Source organism: Ylistrum balloti, unplaced genomic scaffold (genome assembly GCF_031769215.1).
Source record: "Ylistrum balloti isolate Yb309-2 unplaced genomic scaffold, AGI_CSIRO_Ybal_v1 Utg370766, whole genome shotgun sequence".
Lineage (NCBI taxonomy): Eukaryota > Metazoa > Mollusca > Bivalvia > Pectinida > Pectinidae > Ylistrum > Ylistrum balloti.
In genome coordinates, this window is record NW_026782449.1 from 336,125 (window position 1) to 359,543 (window position 23,419).

The 23,419-nt window shown below is 37.4% G+C and overlaps 1 protein-coding gene across 1 annotated transcript in view; it reads left to right on the top strand.

The window, feature by feature from the left end:
* The first annotated feature begins 306 nt into the window (after positions 1-306).
* Positions 307-23,419, top strand: part of LOC132558176 (nuclear pore complex protein Nup205-like) — a 39,102-nt gene continuing 15,989 nt past the window's right edge. The window contains exons 1-23 of the mRNA XM_060222709.1: positions 307-334; positions 1,973-2,115; positions 2,485-2,656; positions 3,475-3,696; positions 4,770-4,855; positions 6,594-6,819; positions 6,948-7,112; positions 8,502-8,614; positions 8,850-8,912; positions 11,263-11,379; positions 11,651-11,770; positions 13,225-13,375; positions 13,950-14,146; positions 15,128-15,310; positions 16,137-16,178; positions 16,777-16,986; positions 17,468-17,650; positions 18,155-18,212; positions 19,921-20,110; positions 20,394-20,514; positions 21,612-21,717; positions 22,103-22,264; positions 22,928-23,173. Coding sequence (XP_060078692.1) covers positions 307-334; positions 1,973-2,115; positions 2,485-2,656; positions 3,475-3,696; positions 4,770-4,855; positions 6,594-6,819; positions 6,948-7,112; positions 8,502-8,614; positions 8,850-8,912; positions 11,263-11,379; positions 11,651-11,770; positions 13,225-13,375; positions 13,950-14,146; positions 15,128-15,310; positions 16,137-16,178; positions 16,777-16,986; positions 17,468-17,650; positions 18,155-18,212; positions 19,921-20,110; positions 20,394-20,514; positions 21,612-21,717; positions 22,103-22,264; positions 22,928-23,173 — 3,304 coding nt within the window. The remainder of the gene's footprint in view (positions 335-1,972; positions 2,116-2,484; positions 2,657-3,474; positions 3,697-4,769; positions 4,856-6,593; positions 6,820-6,947; positions 7,113-8,501; positions 8,615-8,849; positions 8,913-11,262; positions 11,380-11,650; positions 11,771-13,224; positions 13,376-13,949; positions 14,147-15,127; positions 15,311-16,136; positions 16,179-16,776; positions 16,987-17,467; positions 17,651-18,154; positions 18,213-19,920; positions 20,111-20,393; positions 20,515-21,611; positions 21,718-22,102; positions 22,265-22,927; positions 23,174-23,419) is intronic.

Consider the following 23,419-nt stretch of genomic DNA (forward strand, 5'->3'; position numbering starts at 1 on the left):
ATAGGCGGGAGATCTTGATGACTTTGTCCTCGTATTAACTTTCAAATAGTAACGGATATTAATTTATAACTACTAATGGACATTAACTTTCAATTGGAAATCAACATAATGGCTTTCAATATGAAACTTGGGTTCAGCTTAATACAAACATCCAGTAAATTGCAGCAACTTTTGGCATTACCATATTACTAATGTCATGCGATATCGTAGTAGACTTGCTTGAGTCTGAGAAATGAAACAAGTCTTGTCAGAGTCATCTCCCTTCTCTCCTGTCTACCGGAAGTGGAGAAAATAAAAATTTGAAGCATGGCGGCTGATCAGGCGGTAAACTCGGGTAAGTTGATTCGACACCAGTGTGTGACGCTTTGTGGTGGTGATAGTCTTCATATATTTAACGTTTAAATGTTGTATATCTATCCAGACATATTGTTGTAGAAATAGCTAAGGATAGCCCTTTGACATATTTTGTTTTGCTCCAAGTTTCGATTTCAGAACAGCAACATTCATCAGTTCGGTCGGATGGGGTATTTACCGAAATGGACCTAATTAGAGTTAAATTACCGAAATGGAGGAAAACTAGACTTGCTAAAACACTGTTGTGTAATAGCTTCATTTCACTTATAGAACGTGCAATTTCTGTAGTTCGTCCACTGATACAAGCGTATCATTAGATCATTGTGTACACCTTTTATAGATATCATTGAGAGGACATCAAAGATCCTTGGAAACTATTAAAATCTAATAGTGGAACATCAAGTTGGTAATATCAGTTTGGAGAATTCCGAAACTGTTGCGTGTACAGCTTTATTATAGGGAAATGATAATTTCCCCTTTATGGTGCATGGCATAGCCATGCTGTCAACAGATTCCTATATTTTGGTTCAAAAACTTATATATTGAAAGACCTCCAGTATTTCCTATATTCTCCTGTTGTTATTCCTATATTTTTCAGGAAATTTGTTGCCTGTAAATGTAGAGATTGTAAATATTTCTTTGATACTGCTTTTGGTTCATTATTGTATAGTTTAGAGAATTCTTAAGTCTTTAACAGCATCACCAACCACCTGAAAATGATTCAGTGCATCTCTTTATCACCTGTATGGGCATCTTGCAAGGTGGTACAACAGGATATTGGCCTTTTAGGTGCCCATTCAGATGATGAGCTATGCAGAAGAATTGTTACAATAAATGCTTTTGACTGAAATGATTTTCGTTTGGAAAACTCCTATATTTTGCCTAAAACTAGCAAAAAATCCCAATATTTGTTGAAAAAGTATTCCTATATTTTGAAGAAGACTTTATTGACAGCCTGCATAGCAAGACTGAAAATTTCTGTCTCTAAAGTGATGATTTAATGTCTATCGACTCTGCTCATTTAAGATATAATACAGAAGTTTTGAAAAAGTGGTAGAAATGCATCCACTGTTGGTACAGTTCATTAAACAATTATTCCCTATTAACCCAGAATTTTTTGTTTTTTTCTATACAACAAAAGTTTACTTGCCTCTCAAACCTTTTTAGATTTTTGCTATTTTAAGGCATTTCAATGTTTTTTTCTGACATCAACTTAAAAAATTTACTTGTGCCACCATCACAAGTGATAGTAATAGCAGTCTGGTACTTTCCTGTATGGCCCAACATAGCTGTACTGAGCTGTTTCGGATTGTAAGGGCACATAATGATCACCAGAATTAATAAAATTACTGTTTAGCTCTGTTTGACTTGAAGTCTGTTCTGTTGGTATAGGGTCACAGACAGGAGGCCTTACTAGGCCTGATTCTATATGTATAGGACTAAAGGCAGGATGCCTTACATATACTCTGTCTGTATGGTATAAAGACATGTCTTATATTCTATGCTGGGTTTTATTTGTTGTTGTTTTTTTCATGTTCAAAGAGGTTTTTTATATTAAGTGATATTCTGCAGGACATAATTTTTTTGAAATATTGTGAATGTTTTTTATTTTTCTCAGAGGCACGTCTCTGGGGACCGTTTAAGGAATTAGAGAGGATTATCAATGCTGCAATCTACAAGAAAAATCCAGATGCTGTTCTTGATTTAGAAGTTGGACTGAAACAACAAAAACCACATTTTATATCTCTGCTGAAAAACCCCGTAAGTTAAACCCAGTATGTTACTGTTATTATTGTCAGATTAGTTTCATTCTTTGAGAAAATTCTGTCCTCACAATGACAGAAGATACATTTCAGTTTTCAGGATTGTAATACAACTGTATATAGAAAAACCAAGGATTCTTATTATACATACATTTCTTTTATATTGATGGAAAATCTTCAAATGTTGTTCTGAAATATCCTACATGTCAAATGATTTGTTAAGTATTCCTATTTTCGTCTTTGTCCTTTGCGGCTACTTTTAAATGGCTTGAGTAATCACTATGTCTATCGTCAGAAGATAAAACATCTGAAGCCTAGACTTGTATCAGCATTGCAAATTTGATTTTAATATTTCCCTTGTCTGCAGCCAAAGAATACCTTATGCCGAGATGCAGTTAGGAAGTCCAACACAGTTGGTTTGCCTGTTCAAGGGGAACAGACGAGTCAGACTTTTTCCAGTCAGTTCATTGAGGAGGCACTCATCCTCAGTGACTTGTTCAACATGAACGAGGTGGCAGCTGTGGAACTACTGACAGAAGGTAAAGATTGCTCATATACTGATGTTAGCTGTATCTTAAATCTGTAGAACTTCTGACTCAGGGTAAAAACAGATCATATATTGATGTTAGCTGTATCTTAAATCTGTAGAACTTCTGACTCAAGGTAAAAACAGATCATATATTGATGTTAGCTGTATCTTAAATCTGTAGAACTTCTGACTCAAGGTAAAAACAGATCATATATTGATGTTAGCTGTATCTTAAATCTGTAGAACTTCTGACTCAGGGTAAAGACAGATAACATATTGATGTTAGCTATATCTTAAATCTGTAGAACTTCTGACTCAAGGTAAAGACAGATCATCTATTGATGTTTAGCTGTATCTTAAATCTGTAGAAATTCTGAAAGCGTGTTAAAACAGATCATATATTGATGTGTAACTTGATTTTTTATATCAAAACTATATCTTTGTCAGTCTGTTCTTTTAATTATCAAATGGTACAAGATGAAGCTCACTTGACAGGATCAGTTCATTGATCTAACACTTTACATCTGTTTTTGTACTTTGTTAAAACACCCTGTAATATGTCAGTTGAAGTATTTTTAGCCCACCATCATCAGCTGGTGTGTTGTTCAAATCATGGTACAACTGTTGGGGCCTTGTCGTTATTCTATAAACAATATTTGTTATTGTTAATTCTTGAGAAGAATTGGATGGATCTTTCTCAAATTTCATATTTAGGTTCCCCTAGGTCTCTTTTTGTGCCCATGTAATTTTGGGACTGATCAGAAAAATCAAATGGCTGAAAGGTGACCATCTTGAATTTCTAAAAATGTTTTTTTATTTCTTATTAAGGTGAGAGAAAACAGGCTGAGTTTCCTGGACTGACTCGTGGACTTGTGGCAGTCCTGTTGTACTATGATGGTCAGCGTAGCCTGGTCAGTGGCCTCCGGACACTTGTCCAGTCAAGAAAAGGTCGTACCTGGACCATGGAACTGTCGCCTGACCTGGCCAATCTGGTTACTCAGTTCACTGACCAGCTCATCCAGAAAGACGGTTTGGTCAACAAAGTTCTAGGTATGACACAAAATATTGGTTATAAATGTTACATTGATCTTGATATAAGGTATTGCGATGATTTTTTTGATAATTTGTTCCTTAGTGTTGGTCATTGAGTTGGTTAATATGTCTTTGACTCAGGATTAATTTGTCTTTGACTCTTGGTTAATCTGTTTGGACTTCGGGTTAATCTATTTTGATTCTAGGTTAATCTGTATTTGTCTCTGGGTTAGTCTGTATTTGACTCTTGTTTAATCTGTATGTTACTCTGGGTTAGTCTGTATGTGACTCTTGGCTAGTCTGTATGTGACTCTGGGTTAGTCTGTATGTGACTCTGGGTTAGTCTGTATGTGACTCTGGGCTAGTCTGTATGTGACTCTTGGCTAGTCTGTATTTGACTCTGGGCTAGTCTGTATGTGACTCTGGGCTAGTCTGTATGTGACTCTGGGTTAGTCTGTATGTGACTCTGGGCTAGTCTGTATGTGACTCTGGGTTAGTCTGTATGTGACTCTGGGTTAGTCTGTATGTGACTCTTGGCTAGTCTGTATGTGACTCTGGGTTAGTCTGTATTTGACTCTGGGTTAGTCTGTATGTGACTCTGGGCTAGTCTGTATTTGACTCTGGGTTAGTCTGTATGTTAGTCTGTATATGACTCTTGGCTAGTCTGTATGTGACTCTGGGTTAGTCTGTATATGACTCTTGGCTAGTCTGTATGTGACTCTGGGTTAGTCTGTATGTGACTCTGGGTTAGTCTGTATGTGACTCTGGGCTAGTCTGTATGTGACTCTGGGTTAGTCTGTATGTGACTCTGGGTTAGTCTGTATGTGACTCTGGGCTAGTCTGTATGTGACTCTGGGCTAGTCTGTATGTGACTCTGGGTTAGTCTGTATGTGACTCTGGGTTAGTCTGTATGTGACTCTGGGTTAGTCTGTATGTGACTCTGGGTTAGTCTGTATGTGACTCTTGGTTAATTTGTCTTTGACTTTGGGTTATTTTGTTAATTTTATTGCTGCCATTATTAATGTTGATAACTTCTGATGATTTTTGATTCCTTGTTTTTCTATCCTGTGAATGACTTTATCCTCTGGCAGATTTGCTTAATACCCGAGACCCAAAGAAAGAGATGGACCGCCTACAGCGTGACAGAGCTCTTGGATCTCCAAAACACACCAAACAGGTACCCAATAGTGCTTGTCTCCTCAACAACTCAGTAAATAGTCTAATTTTCTTTCTGTTTTGTTTTACTGCTGTTGACAGTTTCAATACAGTTTCAATTCAACTGTAGTGTTTCCATACCAATTATGTAGTACTACTGTTGCTTCTGGGTTTACAGCTTCCCACTCAAGAAACATTGTGTAAAACAGTCAAAAATTTAACTGATCATATCTTACATCCTTCAATCCTTCAACACACAAAATATCTTTCAGTATTTTGATTTAAAGCCCCAATATACGTAAAAATCACTATAAAAAAACAAACTTTATCTTATTTTCCCGGTAATACATGTAACAAAACAAATACTTTCCTTTAATAAAAGAAAATAAAACTGACCGTTTTCAATTTAAATAAAAATTGAATAAATCGGAAGATAAACAATGTGGGACCCACAATAATTCATACATTACCGCTCGTAGCGATGACATTGCGCATATTCCGCGTGTGTAAACATGGCAGACACAGTACAGACGTTCACCAGTGGCTTCCTTTTTTTCCGATCATACATCAGGCCAGTTCTGAATTCTTACGTTATAATTGTGCGTCGTATCGTTTCTAAACTAATTATTCCTTCTAATAATTTCCCAAAAACTGAATGTTTATCACAGGAATACCTCAAGTCTACGACAAGACTTTCCAAACATTGCTTGTAAACAAAAACTTACCGAAGACATTTCTGCACGTGCTTCCTCTATAAGTAGAAACCTCAACTCTCGCGAGATCAGGTCATGAACTTTCCGACGTGGTTCGGCAACAATCGTAATTTCGATGGCGACATGTTTAAAATGGAGGTGTGTTTACAAATAACGAGTCTCAACTGCTCATATATCAATACTTCATGCACAAAGTCATGGTAACTATTGTTTGAATAACTTAATTTTAACTACATCTTAGAGAATATCTCAATAATTATGTGTGATTCTACACTAAAGTTTTGGTGAATGTTACGTATATTGGGGCTTTAAATGTATCTAACATCAAATCTAGAACATTTATTTGATGTTAATGGTTTTGAAAGAGTCTGTATGTGTATGTAAAATTTGTCAGCAAGTTTGTACTCTATGAACTTTATTGTCAGGTTTGTTATCATAGTATTATAATTACCATACCATTACCATAATGTCTCTAAGATTAAACAGCAAGTTTGTACTCTATGAACTTTAATGTCAGGTTTGCTGGTGTAGTATTACAATTACCATACCATTACTGGTAATATCTCTAAGATGGAACAGCAAGTTTGTACTCTATGAACTTTAATGTCAGGTTTGCTGGTGTAGTATTACAATTACCATACCATTACTCGTAATATCTCTAAGATGGAACAGCAAGTTTGTACTCTATGAACTTTAATGTCAGGTTTGCTGGTGTAGTATTACAATTACCATACCATTACTGGTAATATCTCTAAGATGGAACAGCAAGTTTGTACTCTATGAACTTTAATGCCAGGTTTGATATTATTTCTCGACATGACTTTTTCCTTATTATTGAGAATTGATTTGAAAACAAATCAAATGAAAGGGTGAACTACAAATACTGGTAATGTATCATCATGTCAATATATAGTAATATTCCATTTGAATTAGGGTAACCTCACATGTCCCCAGGGAAAGACCAGCTAATGTTAATTAAATGTTTAGTTTTATCATCCAATGACTTACCCCGGTACTATGATTTACACTACTGTTCTGCTGCCCTAGGTTAAAGACATCTACACAGAGATAAACCTTATCCTTGCTGACTGTCTCTTCTGTCTATCATCCCAACAACCCTTGGACAAGACTAGCACCCTGCGTCTTATCACTCACCTCAGGGGAGCTAATGCTGTGAGTGGAGAAGGTCCCCTTGATTTGGTTAACCTCTGTCTGCTTATGGCTCTGCTGTATTGCTTTGATGTCAGTGTACTGGAGCAGGAAGATGCAGAGGGTGAGTAGGAAACTTTAAACCTCAAAACAATGGTTACCTAATAAGACAATTGGTTTACTGATAAAACAATTGGTTTACTGATAAAACAGTTGGTTTACTGATGTGAAATGTGATTTTTCCTGTTTCAGAATCTGTTAAGAATCTGCCTCTGATGAATGACGCCAGCTATGTTGGGGAGATACACCAGGCACTGACCGGTGGTCAGCAGTGGACCAACATGGGTCTCAGAGGTATAGCACAGTTTGCCTGGGGACTTACACTGCGACAGCTGTCACAGTACCACACTCCTGCAGGTAAATCTCAGAAATGTTACAAGGTTATAATTATTGCTTCTTACTTGGTGTTTTGTCATCCCAAATTTACCATACTGATTTATAATGTTATAATGTGTTGATAATTATGTGAATTATTGAATAAGAAATATTCATTCATGATTAAGTAACAAATCAATAGACAATGCTGTTTGTTTCACAATGTAAATATCTGAAGTTAAATTACCTGTCTGTCCTTGGCCATTCAATCCACATTGGGGTCACAATAGCCTTACCTGGCTATCCTTATCCACTCAATTCACAGTGATGTCTTGGAGTCACAATAGCCTTACCTGGCTATCCTTGTCCACTCAATCCACAGTGATATCACAATAGTCTGACCTGTCTGTCCTTGTCCACTCAATCCACAGTGATGTCACAATAGCCTTACCTGGCTATCCTTGTCCACTCAATCCACAGTGATGTCACAATAGTCAGACCTGTCTGTCCTTGTCCACTCAATCCACAGTGATGTCACAATAGTCTGACCTGTCTGTCCTTGTCCACTCAATCCACAGTGATGTCACAATAACCTTACCTGTCTGTCCTTGTCCACACAATCCAAAGTGATGTCACAATAGTCAGACCTGTCTGTCCATGGCCACACAATCCACAGTGATGTCTTTGGGTAACAATAGCCTTACCTGCCTGTCCTTGGCCACTCAATCGACAGTGATGTCTTGAAGTCACAATAGCCTTACCTGCCTGTCCTTGGCCACTCAATCGACAGTGATGTCTTGAAGTCACAATAGCCTTACCTGCCTGTCCTTGGCCACTCAATCGACAGTGATGTCTTGAAGTCACAATAGCCTTACCTGCCTGTCCTTGGCCACTCAATCGACAGTGATGTCTTGAAGTCACAATAGCCTTACCTGCCTGTCCTTGGCTACTCAATCCACCTAATACCTAATACATAAATGCAGTTAATAAAATGGTACAAGGACTGGTAGACAACATTGTGTAATGTGATGGCAATCCTCACAAAGCTTATAAATGAAAACAAATTTATGCAGGTTGGAAATTGATGTGGACAAAGTTGGAAAGTATAGAGTCTGTTTTTAGGAGGATTGAATCATTCATCATATATAAGTGTATATAAAATTGGGGGTTAGAAATACAAGTACACCTTATTATATAGATAAGTGTATATAAAACAGAGGAGAGAAATACAAGTGTACATGATTAAGTACATATATATATGTAAAATGGAGGTGAGAGATTCAAGTGTACATGATTAAGTACATGTATATATGTAAAATGGAGGTGAGAGATTCAAGTGTATCTGATAATACACATATGTGTATATAAAGCCACTGATGACTCCACACATCACAGACCATTATTTTATGTTCTGTATATATATTTCACTAGGTGTGAACAAGATTTGTGAGGAGGATGAAAGCCTAATCACCATGGCACTCGACAACAATGTGTTCCACTATATGATCAAGTCAGTGGTGTCTGTACCAGACTTCCACTGTGAGGTGAGTCACTGATTCTGTGTGTGATGATAGCAATAACTGGCTTCTTTTTACTGAAATCCAGAGGTCCTGGGTTCAATTCCTAGTGGAAATTTCAGATAGATCTCTGTTACACATAGAATGTCATTAATTCACATTTATTCATTTCTAGTATTAAATAAAAAATTCATCATCAGTTTTATTTTGATTTGTTAGTCAGGGGAAAGTGTTGATATTGATGATGTTTTGGTATTTGTAGGAATTTTACATGAGGAAGATACATGGCCTTTTGACAGATTTTATATTCCACATGCCACTGAAGGTAAGTATATGTGGCCTTTTGACAGATTTTATATTCCACATGCCACTGAAGGTAAGTATATGTGGCCTCCTGACAGATTTTATATTATACATGCCACTGAAGGTAAGTATATGTGGCCTCCTGACAGATTTTGTATTTCACATACCACTGAAGGTAAGTATATGTGGCCTCCTGACAGATTTTATATTATACATGCCATTGAAGGTAAGTATATGTGGCCTCCTGACAGATTTGATATTCCACATGCCACTGAAGGTAAGTATACGTGGCCTCCTGACATAATTTTAGTCCACATGCCACTGAAGGTAAGTATATGTGGCTCCTGACAGATTTTATATTATACATGCCATTGAAGGAAACTCTATGTGGCCGACTGACTCTTCAGTCTGTAGGTGACGGCTGATGTTATTGACCCTTCAGTCTGTAGGTGACAGTTGATGTTATTGACCCTTCAGTCTGTAGGTGACAGTTGATGTTATTGACCCTTCAGTCTGTAGGTGACAGTTGATGTTATTGAACCTTCAGTCTGTAGGTGACAGTTGATGTTATTGACCCTTCAGTCTGTAGGTGACAGTTGATGTTACTGACTCTTCAGTCTGTAGGTGACGGCTGATGTTATTGACTCTTCAGTCTGTAGGTGACAGTTGATGTTATTGACCCTTCAGTCTGTAGGTGACAGTTGATGTTACTGACCCTTCAGTCTGTAGGTGACGGTTGATGTTATTGACTCTTCAGTCTGTAGGTGACAGTTGATGTTATTGACCCTTCAGTCTGTAGGTGACGGCTGATGTTATTGACCCTTCAGTCTGTAGGTGACGGTTGATGTTATTGACTCTTCAGTCTGTAGGTGACGGCTGATGTTATTGACCCTTCAGTCTGTAGGTGACGGTTGATGTTATTGACCCTTCAGACTGTAGGTGACCGTTGATGTCATTAACTCTTCAGTCTGTAGGTGCCGGTTGATGTTATTGACTCTTCAGTCTGTTGGTGACGGTTGATGTTATTGACCCTTCAGTCTGTAGGTGACAGTTGATGTTATTGACTCTTCAGTCTGTAGGTGACGGTTGATGTTATTGACTCTTCAGTCTGTAGGTGTCTGTAGGTGACAGTTGATGTTATTGACTCTTCAGTCTGTAGGTGACCGTTAATGTCATTGACCCTTCAGTCTGTAGGTGACGATAGATGTTACTGACCCTTCAGTCTGTAGGTGACGGTTGATGTTACTGACTCTTCAGTCTGTAGGTGACCGTTGATGTTACTGACCCTTCAGTCTGTAGGTGACGGTTGATGTTATTGACTCTTCAGTCTGTAGGTGACAGTTGATGTTATTGACCCTTCAGTCTGTAGGTGACGGTTGATGTTATTGACTCTTCAGTCTGTAGGTGACGGTTGATGTTACTGACCCTTCAGTCTGTAGGTGACGATAGATGTTACTGACCCTTAAGTCTGTAGGTGATGGTTGATGTTACTGACTCTTCAGTCTGTAGGTGACGGTTAATGTTATTGACTCTTCAGTCTGTAGGTGACGGTTGATGTTATTGACTCTTCAGTCTGTAGGTGACTGTTGATGCTATTGACCCTTCAGTCTGTAGGTGACCGTTGATGTTATTGACTCTTCAGTCTGTAGGTGACCATTGATGTCATTGACCCTTCAGTCTGTAGGTGACGATAGATGTTACTGACCCTTCAGTCTGTAGGTGACGGTTGATGTTACTGACTCTTCAGTCTGTAGGTGACGGTTGATGTTATTGACTCTTCAGTCTGTAGGTGACGGTTTATGTTATTGACTCTTCAGTCTGTAGGTGACTGTTGATGTTATTGACCCTTCAGTCTGTAGGTGACCGTTGATGTTATTGACTCTTCAGTCTGTAGGTGACTGTTGATGTTATTGACCCTTCAGTCTGTAGGTGACAGTTGATGTTATTGACTCTTCAGTCTGTAGGTGTCTGTAGGTGATAGTTGATGTCATTGACTCTTCAGGCTGTAGGTGTCTGTAGGTGTTATTGACCCTTCAGTCTGTAGGTGATGGTTGATGTTACTGACTCTTCAGTCTGTAGGTGACGGTTGATGTTACTGACATTGGTAGATATACCAGTGACAATGTCATTGGGAAAGTTTATATATTGCTTACCTTATTATTTCAAAAAGTACATTTCATGCAAACATGAATGATTTGATAAGTTTAAAGATCTAAAAAAAATTGATTTTGGAGACCAAATTCTATTTGGTTTTGTTGCATTTGTTTTGTAACTGTTTTTACAGGTTGATTTTTGGCAACACAATCCCAATAATTTCTTAACCACTAATAAAGCTGTTGTAAATTCTGAGAAAATTCTGTTTTTGTATGTAGGTGAAAGAACTCCGTAACCGTAGTGATGAGGCTGCGAGAATTCTCATGTCCCAAACACAGGATGGCTTGGATACAACTATCTCTCCAAACAGGGGATTTGAGTACCTTCTCCAGTTGGTAATGTCTCCAATTTGTAAACAGTTCTATGAAATAACAAAGTCTTTTTACACCAAACTACCAGATTAAAAAAATCCACATAGTTAGTGTAGTAACAGAGGAAGATATGATATCATCACAATTCGATCACAATATCTATACTGGTATATCTCCTAGACTCCTTTATCCCAGTGAACCAAGTAGAACTATATCTTGTATTTCTGTTACATTATTGTTTCCTATATTTTTGTGCCACTTTGTCATGTTTTATAATGTAATCTTCATGTTACAGATTGGTGATCTCTACAATAAGGACCCTCAAGGCTTGGATTTATGTCTGGAATATTGGTGTCCTCAGGAGGCCTCCTCTCTGCATGAGTCCATGTATCACTACCGGCCCCCACAGAGACAGGTAACTATATACTGGCCCCTCAGAGACAGGTTACTGTATACCAGCCCCCACAGAGACAGGTGACTATATACTAGGCCCACAGAGACAGGTAACTATATACTGCCCCCACAAAGGCAGGTAAGTATATACTGGCCCGCACAGAGACAAGTAACTATATACTGCCCTCACAGAGACAGGTAACTATATATGACCCCCACAGAGGCAGGTAACTATATACCGCCACCACAGAGACAGGTTACTATATACTGCCCCCACACAAACAGGTAACTATATACTGGCCCCCACACAGACAGGTAAATATATACCACCCCCACAGAGACAGGTAAGTATACAACTATCATACTGAGTATTTCTAAAGAGGTACATGTCCCCTGCCGACCCCAACAGACACACATGTCCCCTACCAACCACCACAGAGACACATGTCCCCTACAGACCCCCACAGAGACAGATGTCTCCTACCGACCCCAACAGAGACTTATGTCCCCTACTGACCCCAAAGAGACACATGTCCCCTACTGACCCCAACAGAGACACATGTCCCCTACCGACCCCCACAGAGACACGTCCCCTACGATCCCCACAGAGACACATGTCCCCTACCGACCCCCACAGAGACACATGTTCCCTACCGACCCCTACAGAGACACATGTCCCCTACTGCGCCCCTCCCCCCCCCCACATAGACACATGTCCCCTACAGACCCCCACAGAGACACATGTTCCCTACAGACCCCCACAGAGACACATGTCCCCTACCGACCCCAAAGAGACACATGTCCCCTACTGACCCCAACAGAGACACATGTCCCCTACAGACCCCAACAGAGACACATGTCCCCTACCGATCTCCACAGAGACACATGTCCCCTACCGACCCCCACAGAGACGCGTGTCCCCTACCGACCCCCACAGAGACACATGTCCCCCACTGGCCCCCAAAGAGATAGGTTACTATATAGAACAAGAACACTTTGAGTATTGCTAAAGCAATACATGTCCCCTACAACCTATTACACCGTAAGGATTTATAAAGATGTTTGTTGTCGGTTTGGGAAACAGAAAAGTATAGAATTAGTTTGTTACTGGTTTAAATAGAGCCAGGCAATAGATAGGTATGAAGATCTGACAATAGAATTTGATCACTAATATATAAATTTGTTATGGATGTTTGTAAATGTGTGAGGTTTATTAAAAGCCTGTAAGGAATTAAGCTGCTGGAGTACTGATAATGTATTTCTGAAAATAGTAACAATGACCTTGACATTGACCCAACAACCCTGAAACTCATCGTTGATAAAGATCTTTTAGTGTTTTAAAAATGTGTGAAGTTTGATGAGAATCCCTCTGGGTATGGAACTGCTATAGCAGGGATGGATAAAAAAACTCTAACCATCTCTCTTCCCCCTGTAGTCCATGTAATATAGATAAACTCTCCTTGTTCTTTTCTTTAGGTTGCACTCTACAAATTTGTGCGTCTGGCAGGCGACCTTTTACCATCATTTCTATACCAGCCATACATCAACATGCTTATTGGCCTATCAAGCAACCAACAGGGGGCTCATCACTGCTTCGACCTCCTAAAGAGTAATGGGATGGGCTCAGGTAATTGTCATTAGGAAACCAGTCACACTTGTTGGACAAGTGAGATGCTTGTGGAGAGCTTACTTCACATCCCAGTAGGTAACAAAATAAAAAAAAAAAAAATATTTGACACACGAGTGAAATATATTTATTATTACTGAAGACACAAACATCCTTTATTTACTCTGTTATAGGGGCTCGCCACACCAGCTCTTAATTCTTATCAATGGAGGTGTTTGTTCAGAATATGATATTTTTTGTATTTATTATTATTATTAATTATATCAAAGACTTGATACACAACTATATTTAAACATTTTCTAGGTGTTTATCTGGAGATTTACACTCTTAACTTCATGTGTTCCAGGAAAGCTTTCGTTCATTATTCAGCATACACTGTTTGTGTTACGAAATTCATATTGAAGAAATGCTATTTAATTCAAGTCTTTACTATGATTTTAACAGATACAGATATTTTCCCAATAGCAAAGCCTGGATTTTATTCTCTCTGGGAAGTTTTGGAAAATTTACCCAAACAAAAAAACAATCTAAAATGTTTACATTTCTGATATCTACAGTTGATTCATATTTCTAGGAGGCCCGGCCAGTTCTGTGTCCTGGAACCACATCTTTACTTCTCTCAACCAGTACTACACAAGTCTGAGACGAGAAGCCCCGACATCTGCAGATGCCTCTCACCATCAGAGGGCACCACACATACGAGGCATAACCCCTGCTGAACTGGAAGGCCTTGTCACGGTCCTTAAACTCACACGTACCATAGCAGAGCAGGTAAACCATGTTATGTTTTTATCATTATCATAAGCTCAAAGATACTCTCGGAAAACTGGTACAGGGAACTTGCTAATTATTCTGTTTTCCAGACAAAATATCATAATCAGTAAATTACAATGAAAGATCAAAGTATTTAGGTCAAGTGAACCGTGACTGGGACAACCTTAATTACCAAACTTATTACTGACTGAATGCTGGATAAAAACAAACAAGGTAATTTTAATGGGTAATCACATTTTGTAATTAAAATTAAGATTTATGTCGGTTTTTACCATAATTGGTAAATTTCATCACTGTAAGCAGTGATATCAGATACAAGATGATATCTTTACTTTCACTGCTGTTTTAGATGAACTTTGCTAAACTGAAGATAGAAAAGATTGTTGTAACCTTTTATTCACTTAGATTTTCAGGAAGTAAATGATATTGTATGATTATTAAAAACTTAACATTTGCTGGAGAGTTTTTTTTATCTTACCAAGCCAGGCTTTTATCAAATTTTTTTGATATTCATAAAATTGATATTGGAGCTTTAACAAAGTGATACGAAAATACCTGATATTTCATGTTGGACTGTATAATTATAATGAATTTTTCTGTTTTACTTAATTCATATATTAGGGAATATTTGATACGAAGAAAAATATAGTAAGTGAGATATCATGATGATATCAGAAATTGTCTTAAGTGGGTTCCACAGTAAAACTATATGTCTGTTACAGCACAGTATATCAAATTACATACAAATCACCATCAGAAAACACAAAGCAGAAAAGTAATGATTAAGTCGGCATTTTCACACTGTGTGGAGTGTGAACTTTACCAGATAATATAATGTGGTCTTGGTTTTATAGAAAGTAGGTATTAACTTTCAGAATGAGAACTGTCATATTGTCCTGTGTGTGAGAACCAGCAGTGGTCAGTGGTGATGATTATTTATGTGTTTGAGGTTTTAATAAAGATACGTCTGACTTTCAGAATGAGAACTGTCGTATTGCCCTGTGTGAGAACCAGCAGTGGTCAGTGGTGATGATCATGTTCGGACTTGTTACCTGTAGCATTCCCTCGCCTCTAAAGGCTGAATTGTTCCACACTCTGGCTGCCTTCGCACGCTCACCTGACATTGCTGCTAGTCTTTGGCAGACTCTAGAGGTGTCTCAGGTATGTAAACATAATGATATTACAGGTATGTAAACATAATGATATTACAAGTATGTAAACATAATGCCAGGTATGTAAACATAATGATATTACAGGTATGTAAACAATGACAGGTATGTAAACATATTGATATAACAGGTATGTAAACATAATGATATTACAGGTATGTAAACATAATGACAGGTATGTAAACATAATGACAGGTATGTAAACATAATAATATTACAGGTATGTAAACATAATGATATTACAGGTATGTAAACATAATGATATTACAGGTATGTAAACATAATGACAGGTATGTAAACATAATGATATTACAGGTATGTAAACATAATGACAGGTATGTAAACATAATGATATTACAGGTATGTAAACATAATGACATTACAGGTATGTAAACATAATGACAGGTATGTAAACATAATGATATGACAGGTATGTAAACATAATGATATTACAGGTATGTAAACATAATGACAGGTATGTAAACATAATGCCAGGTATGTAAACATAATGATATTACAGGTATGTAAACATAATGATATTACAGGTATGTAAACATAATGATATTACAGGTATGTAAACATAATGATATTACAGGTATGTAAACATAATGATATTACAGGTATGTAAACATAATGACAGGTATGTAAACATAATGATATTATAGGTATGTAAACATAATGACAGATATGTAAACATATTGATATTAGACGTATGTAAACATGATAATTTTACAGTTATGTTAACAAGCAAAAATCTAAACTATGTCATAAGAAAATAAAATGAACTGTCTTCATGTTTCTTGTTTTTAATTTTCCAGATATTGCCTACAATCCAGTCTAAGGGTGCAGGAGGGATCCAGGTAGAACACTTTCATCTGTCAAAGTATTCTTGTTATGAGAAAAAAAACAGCTACTTGTCTTTTATTTACTCTAATGTCTCTGGTCTGAGACACATTTCCTGGAAAACTTATTGATTTGTCAGAGTTACTTGTTGATGTTCTATTTCTAATAGCTGGCATTGAAACAGATTCTGTCACAGTAAGTTAGGTTCTCTCTAATAGCTGGCATTGAAACAGATTCTGTCACAGTAAGTTAGGTTCTCTCTAATAGCTGGCATTGAAACAGATTCTGTCACAGTAAGTTAGGTTCTCTCTAATAGCTGGCATTGAAACAGATTCTGTCACAGTAAGTTAGGTTCTCTCTAATAGCTGGCATTGAAACAGATTCTGTCACAGTAAGTTAGGTTCTCTCTAATAGCTGGCATTGAAACAGATTCTGTCACAGTAAGTTAGGTTCTCTCTAATAGTTGGCATTGAAACAGATTCTGTCACAGTAAGTTAGGTTCTCTCTAATAGCTGGCATTGAAACAGATTCTGTCACAGTAAGTTAGGTTCTCAGAGTAATCTCTTGAAGTCAGATAAACCTGAGTACTGTCACTGATACTGTTTCATATTGTAGGTGGAGCTGGATGAGATCGAGAGTCGTAATGAAGAGTACCCAATGATTCAGGGCTTCCTGGCGCTGATGGATACCCTGACTGATATTCCCGTCCCTGCAGGACTTGGGGCAGGAATCAGGGCTCCAGGCTTTGATCCCTACCTACTCTTCTTGAGGGACTCCGTTTTCTTAAGGTTTAATTCTAGAGCCTATAAAACTCCAGGCGAAAAGGTGATTTACTATTCACTAGGTTTCATGGAAATTAGACATAAAATTTAATTTAATTTATTTTACAACAATTGTTTAACAAGTTTTTCCAATTTATATTAATCAGTCTAGGTTTCATGGAAATTTGAAACAAAATTGAACTTTAACTTTATTTAACAACAATTGCATGACAAGTTTTTCCAACTTTTATTTATCACCCCAGATGTTTAGATGAAATGCAAGTGTGATACCACTGCACCAACCAACCAACCAACCTAAATTTGAAAAAGTGATAAAAATGGATGGAAAATGTATTTATACTATTTGTAATATAAACCTAATGTTGTCAACATTATAGTCCAGGAAGTGTCAAAGTTTCTGACCCACTGATAAATATAGCATTTCTCATAGATTTGATAAAACCAACTGATTGTGTTTATCCCCTATGGTTATGGTATTTTGTCACCTTGGCACTGCTGTCATGTGATATTTCTATTATTTGTAGTGGGAGATTGCTGCATCTGTGTTAAACATCCTAAGTAAATTACTGCGTGAACATGATATTGTTCCCGAGGACTTTGTGGATGAGCTGATTGAGGTACAGTCGGGAGGAACAGTAGTGGCCAACAAATCTGCCGGTCATACTCTGTTGGTGCACATGCTTAACGACTCAAGCCTTCTTCGCATGGTAAATATTAGCCAGAGTACACCTTTAAGATGTAGAGAGGATGGTTTTTATGTTTTATTTTATGTGTAATTTATTTGATTATTATTATACTCTACCGCAGGGTTGTTTTGCTGTTGCGCTCGTGTGTATTTTGGTATGTCAGTCTTTATTCCTTGGTGTGGGTTTAGTGTTTAGTTACCATGGAAATAGCTACAATTCCAAGGTTCAATTATTGGTTTTACAATCAAATTTTTCTGGTATCAAAATTAATGAAATTGATTAAAATTCAATGATATAAACATTGAGTGAGTATTTTCAAAGTGAACAGTACACAAATTTTGGCACTTTTTTCTAGTTGTATGATATGATCAGTTATCATTAAGGTGAGCAAAAGCATGACACAATGACCTTGAAATATCCTTCTTTTCTTAACTCTCTATTCTGACTTGCTGAAAGATTGGTGCTGTTTCTACATAACAATGTATGTCTGTGGTTTGTTATAGATAATATATATCTATGTTATAGATACTGAGAATACTTGATGATGTCATCAACCAGCTGGAAACCTACACAGATGTCCCAGGTTTGTAACAGACATCATTGTTTGTATAAGATATTAGGGAGACCTACACAGATGTCCCAGGTTTGTAACAGACTCCATTGTTTGTATAAGATATTAGGGAGACCTACACAGATGTCCCAGGTTTGTAACAGACATCATTGTTTGTATAAGATATTAGGGAGACCTACACAGATGTCCCAGATTTGTAACAGACATCATTGTTTGTATAAGATATTAGGGAGACCTACACAGATGTCCCAGGTTTGTAACATACTCCATTGTTTGTATAAGATATTAGGGAGACCTACACAGATGTCCCAGGTTTGTAACAGACATCATTGTTTGTATAAGATATTAGGGAGACCTACACAGATGTCCCAGGTTTGTAACATACTCCATTGTTTGTATAAGATATTAGGGAGACCTACACAGATGTCCCAGGTTTGTAACAGACATCATTGTTTGTATAAGATATTAGGGAGACCTACACAGATGTCCCAGGTTTGTAACATACTCCATTGTTTGTATAAGATATTAGGGAGACCTACACAGATGTCCCAGATTTGTAACAGACATCATTGTTTGTATAAGATATTAGGGAGACCTACACAGATGTCCCAGGTTTGTAACATACATCATTGTTAGTATAAGATATTAGGGAGACCTACACAGATGTCCCAGGTTTGTAACATACTCCATTGTTTGTATAAGATATTAGGGAGACCTACACAGATGTCCCAGGTTTGTAACATACTCCATTGTTTGTATAAGATATTAGGGAGACCTACACAGATGTCCCAGGTTTGTAACAGACATCATTGTTTGTATAAGATATTAGGGAGACCTACACAGATGTCCCAGGTTTGTAACATACTCCATTGTTTGTATAAGATATTAGGGAGACCTACACAGATGTCCCAGGTTTGTAACAGACATCATTGTTTGTATAAGATATTAGGGAGACCTACACAGATGTCCCAGGTTTGTAACATACTCCATTGTTTGTATAAGATATTAGGGAGACCTACACAGATGTCCCAGGTTTGTTACATACATCATTGTTTGTATAAGATATTAGGGAGACCTACACAGATGTCCCAGGTTTGTAACATACATCATTGTTTGTATAAGATATTACGGAGACCTACACAGATGTCCCAGGTTTGTAACAGACTCCATTGTTTGTATAAGATATTAGGGAGACCTACACAGATGTCCCAGGTTTGTTACATACATCATTGTTTGTATAAGATATTAGGGAGACCTACACAGATGTCCCAGGTTTGTAACATACATCATTGTTTGTATAAGATATTAGGGAGACCTACACAGATGTCCCAGGTTTGTAACATACATCATTGTTTGTATAAGATATTAGGGAGACCTACACAGATGTCCCAGGTTTGTAACATACATCATTGTTTGTATAAGATATAGAAATATCCAGTTGTGAAAATAATAAGAAACTGATAAAAAGTTTGCATGTAATAGGACTGTGTAACATCTGTATATAACTCAGTACACTGAAGGTCTTCAAGCTAATGAACTGTTTTATAAAGACTTTGAGTTACAAGGTCTGGAAGATAGCTACCATATATCTCTAGATCAAACACATAATATCACATGATCGTCTGTGCGACACATATTTTAATGTAGGTGATTTCTGTAATGGTAGATATACTTTATAGTTTAACAGTTTACAGTAAAGTAAGTTTGCATTCTTTGCCAGGTAAGGTCCAGATGGAGCGGACAGCCTTACTTTGTCTGCATATGATTGAATATACCCTAGAGAAGGCTGACCAGTTTGTGTCGGCTTGTCGAGAGACTGGAGCCTCCATCATGGTTGTCTCTATGGACAGACTTCTACTGGGGATCAATCCACGCACAGGCAAACCTGATCATCTCGTCAACATTGCAAAGTAAGTTGTTCTGTTTGGTACTAGTTCTCATTCGTTGTAGATCTATGTACATATCAAATGTTTTTATTGAGGTGCATAAGTGATATGAAATTTGTTTTAGAATATGTTTGCAATCCATGAGCTCTACACAGAGTAGAGGAACGATACAGCAAGTGTGGTGATATATTGACTTGTCTCTTTGGTTCATGTTTGTGTTTTCTGAGACGATTCAGATGATTAACCCCAAACCTTTGTTTGACCAATTGTTATTCTGATTAACCAGTTATTGTTGTATAACTTACAGGTACATTACCTTCAGCACGTTCTTACCAAATCATGCCCAGGCCGCCATGACAGTTCTCTACCGTGTGTGTCGTACAGCCCCGATACAGACCAAACTTCTTAATCTCTTTACTGCCGAGGAGGTAAGACATTACTTCAGCTCATTTGACAAGGATGAAACAGTGTTATCCCCAGAACAGAGGTATTGTATTTGGTATACTGCCAACACCAATAACAACTGGCATTGAGTACTTACCACATGCCTTACAAATAAAAAGATTAGATTTACCACGTTTGCCCTGAATGCCTTGACCAGGTAGTTGAGTTGTTCTATTATGAAACCTGATAAGGTAAATGAATTGTTATATCTACATTGATAATGTCATTAGCTGATCCCAGTTAACTGGATGCTTGACACATTTTACTACAGAAATTTGCTATCAGCTGGTCCCAGTCAGCTGGACACTTGACACATTTTACTACAGAAATTGGCTATCAGCTGGTCCCAGTCAGCTGAACACTTGACACATTTTACTACAGTACCTGGCTATCAGCTGATCACAGTCAGCTGGACACTTGACACATTTTACTAACTGGCCGTCAGTTGATCCCAGTCAGCTGGACTCTTGAAATATTTTACTAACTGGCTGTGAGTTGATCCCAGTCAGCTGGACACTTGATACATTTTACTAACTGGCTACCATGTAGTCATTTAGCATTTGAAACAGATGACAGATGCATAACGTTTTGATATGTTGGATGTTTTATGTAGAAAACTTTTTTGTTTGTAAATCATTTATTTACTCCCATCTGTCAAATGTGTTGTCCCAGTTATGCAACATGGAAGCAAATTGTCCAAATTAGAGCATGTAGCAGTTTCTAGACCATGATTTTTTTTGTAATGAAGTATTTTTCTTTTTCAATTTTCATTGAAATAATACGTTTCTTATTTGTTTATTTGATGTGATGGAGACTGATTGACTGTTTCATTTGTAATATAGGTTATTTTATTAATTCTTAGGGACGTTTACAAAGTTCATGATCTGATGATCATTGAAAGATGAAGTGAAATATATAGTGTATGCGAGGAGTCAGTTCACCCGCGATAGTTCGTTAATCTTGACAATTTAAATATTTTATAATCAAATTGAAAGGTAATATAATATAAGGGTATCTTTCCATTTATTGAAAATTTCATAAAAGTTCAATCCATTCCAAAATTTAAATGATTTTTCGACAGAAAACATCATGCGACCTAAATTTACTTCATGGTTTTGTGGAATGTCTGGAGGTGGACGAGGCTGAGGAAGTAGTTCAGAACAGAGTTATTCAACTTGATGAAGCAGGTAAGTAATGTTACAAATTAACATATACAAACACATGTTAGTATTTTAGATAAATATTTCCGCTGTTACAATCAGATTTAAAAATACGTACGACTATCCTAATGGTTAAGGTTTTAGGTTACCAATGTCACATTGTCACTACAAATTCTTGTTAAACACTAGCACAAATGTTACAGCTTACTTAATATATACAGTTATGATTACAGCTGTGGAAATGAACATCCTAATGGTTAAGGTTTTTGGTTACCAATGTCACATTTTCACTACAAATTCTATCCTAATGGTTAAGGTTTTTGGTTACCATTGTCACATTGTCACTACAAATTCTTGTTAAACTCTAGCACAAATGTTACAGCTTACTTAATATATACAATTATGATTACAGCTGTGGAAATGAACGTCCTGAGTACTGTGAGGAACTCCACTCGTCAGAACTTGTTGCGGATTATCCTACACTGTCTAGATCAGCCAGCGCCCAACCTAGCACACCTTCTACTGGGCTTTGACCTCCAGAAACCTGTACACAAGACTAACTTACAGGACCAAGGTCGGTAAATCATCAATGTGGACAAATCATTGTTTTCTGAAGGCAATGTCATGTTGATACTATATTGTAATAAGGAATAGCACATATTATATATAATTATCGATGTCTCTATTTTTATAGTAAAAAGAAATCCTAAGCTATTCTTTGAGATATTCTTCTTGTCATTTTTTGATTTCTTGTGTTACTCCAGAGCTTATGGAGGGTTGCATAAATTTGTTAACAGACAATACCTAATTCTATTCAAATATCAACGGTCAAACATACTGGATTTACATCAAGATACAAACTTTGACTATTTGCTATAAGGTTATATGTTACACATATAATGTTGAAGTTCAGGAGATGCAGGGAAACTTAATTGATAAATGACACAAGGAGATGTTACATTTTTCACTAGCACTGCCATAATATTAGATCTTCAGGTGTTAGTAGCAGTACATAATTGAGTGACATCACAAATTGTTATACCAGTATATATATAAATCATATTTGGGTTTTACATCAACAACTGGGTGTGGGGGATAATGCCACACTTTGCAGCTCCTTGTTGATAAAAAACTCCTTGAAATCCTACTCTTTTTTTTTTTCAACAAGAAGGTGATATATATTATCATACTGCGTCATTATTGAGTCCACTCTCTGATGTATGTGTGTTATTGACAGGAATCCTAGGGTCACCAAAGACCTGCCTTCATGCAGTGTTGAGCATTCTGGACCAGGGAGTGGGGTCGCCAGGCGGGCCATCCTGTCTCCGTGAAACACCACAGCTGGCTGAGCTATGTTACAAACTTATCTTCAAACTCTGCTCGAATAAAGATACCTCTGCCCCAACCCTGAGATTTCTTCGTACATCAAGGGATTTTCTGTACCGACAACTACATCACCTCCCCTATGCTACTGGCATGTATGGTAAGTGGACAATGCGATTGCTCTGTTTTTCTTTTACTTTTCTATATTTTTATGTCTTCTTCCAAACCACTGTTCCGATTTTACTGGAATTGTGTAGGAAGCTTCAATGGTATAAGATGCACCAAAGTTGTGTATTATATGGTTCCCGCCTTCAGAGCCCTGAGGGGCAGGGTCAAAAGGGATCAAGTTGACTGCAGTTTTAACAGTCATCTTGTTCAAATCCAAATCTGGCAAATCTTTGTGAGA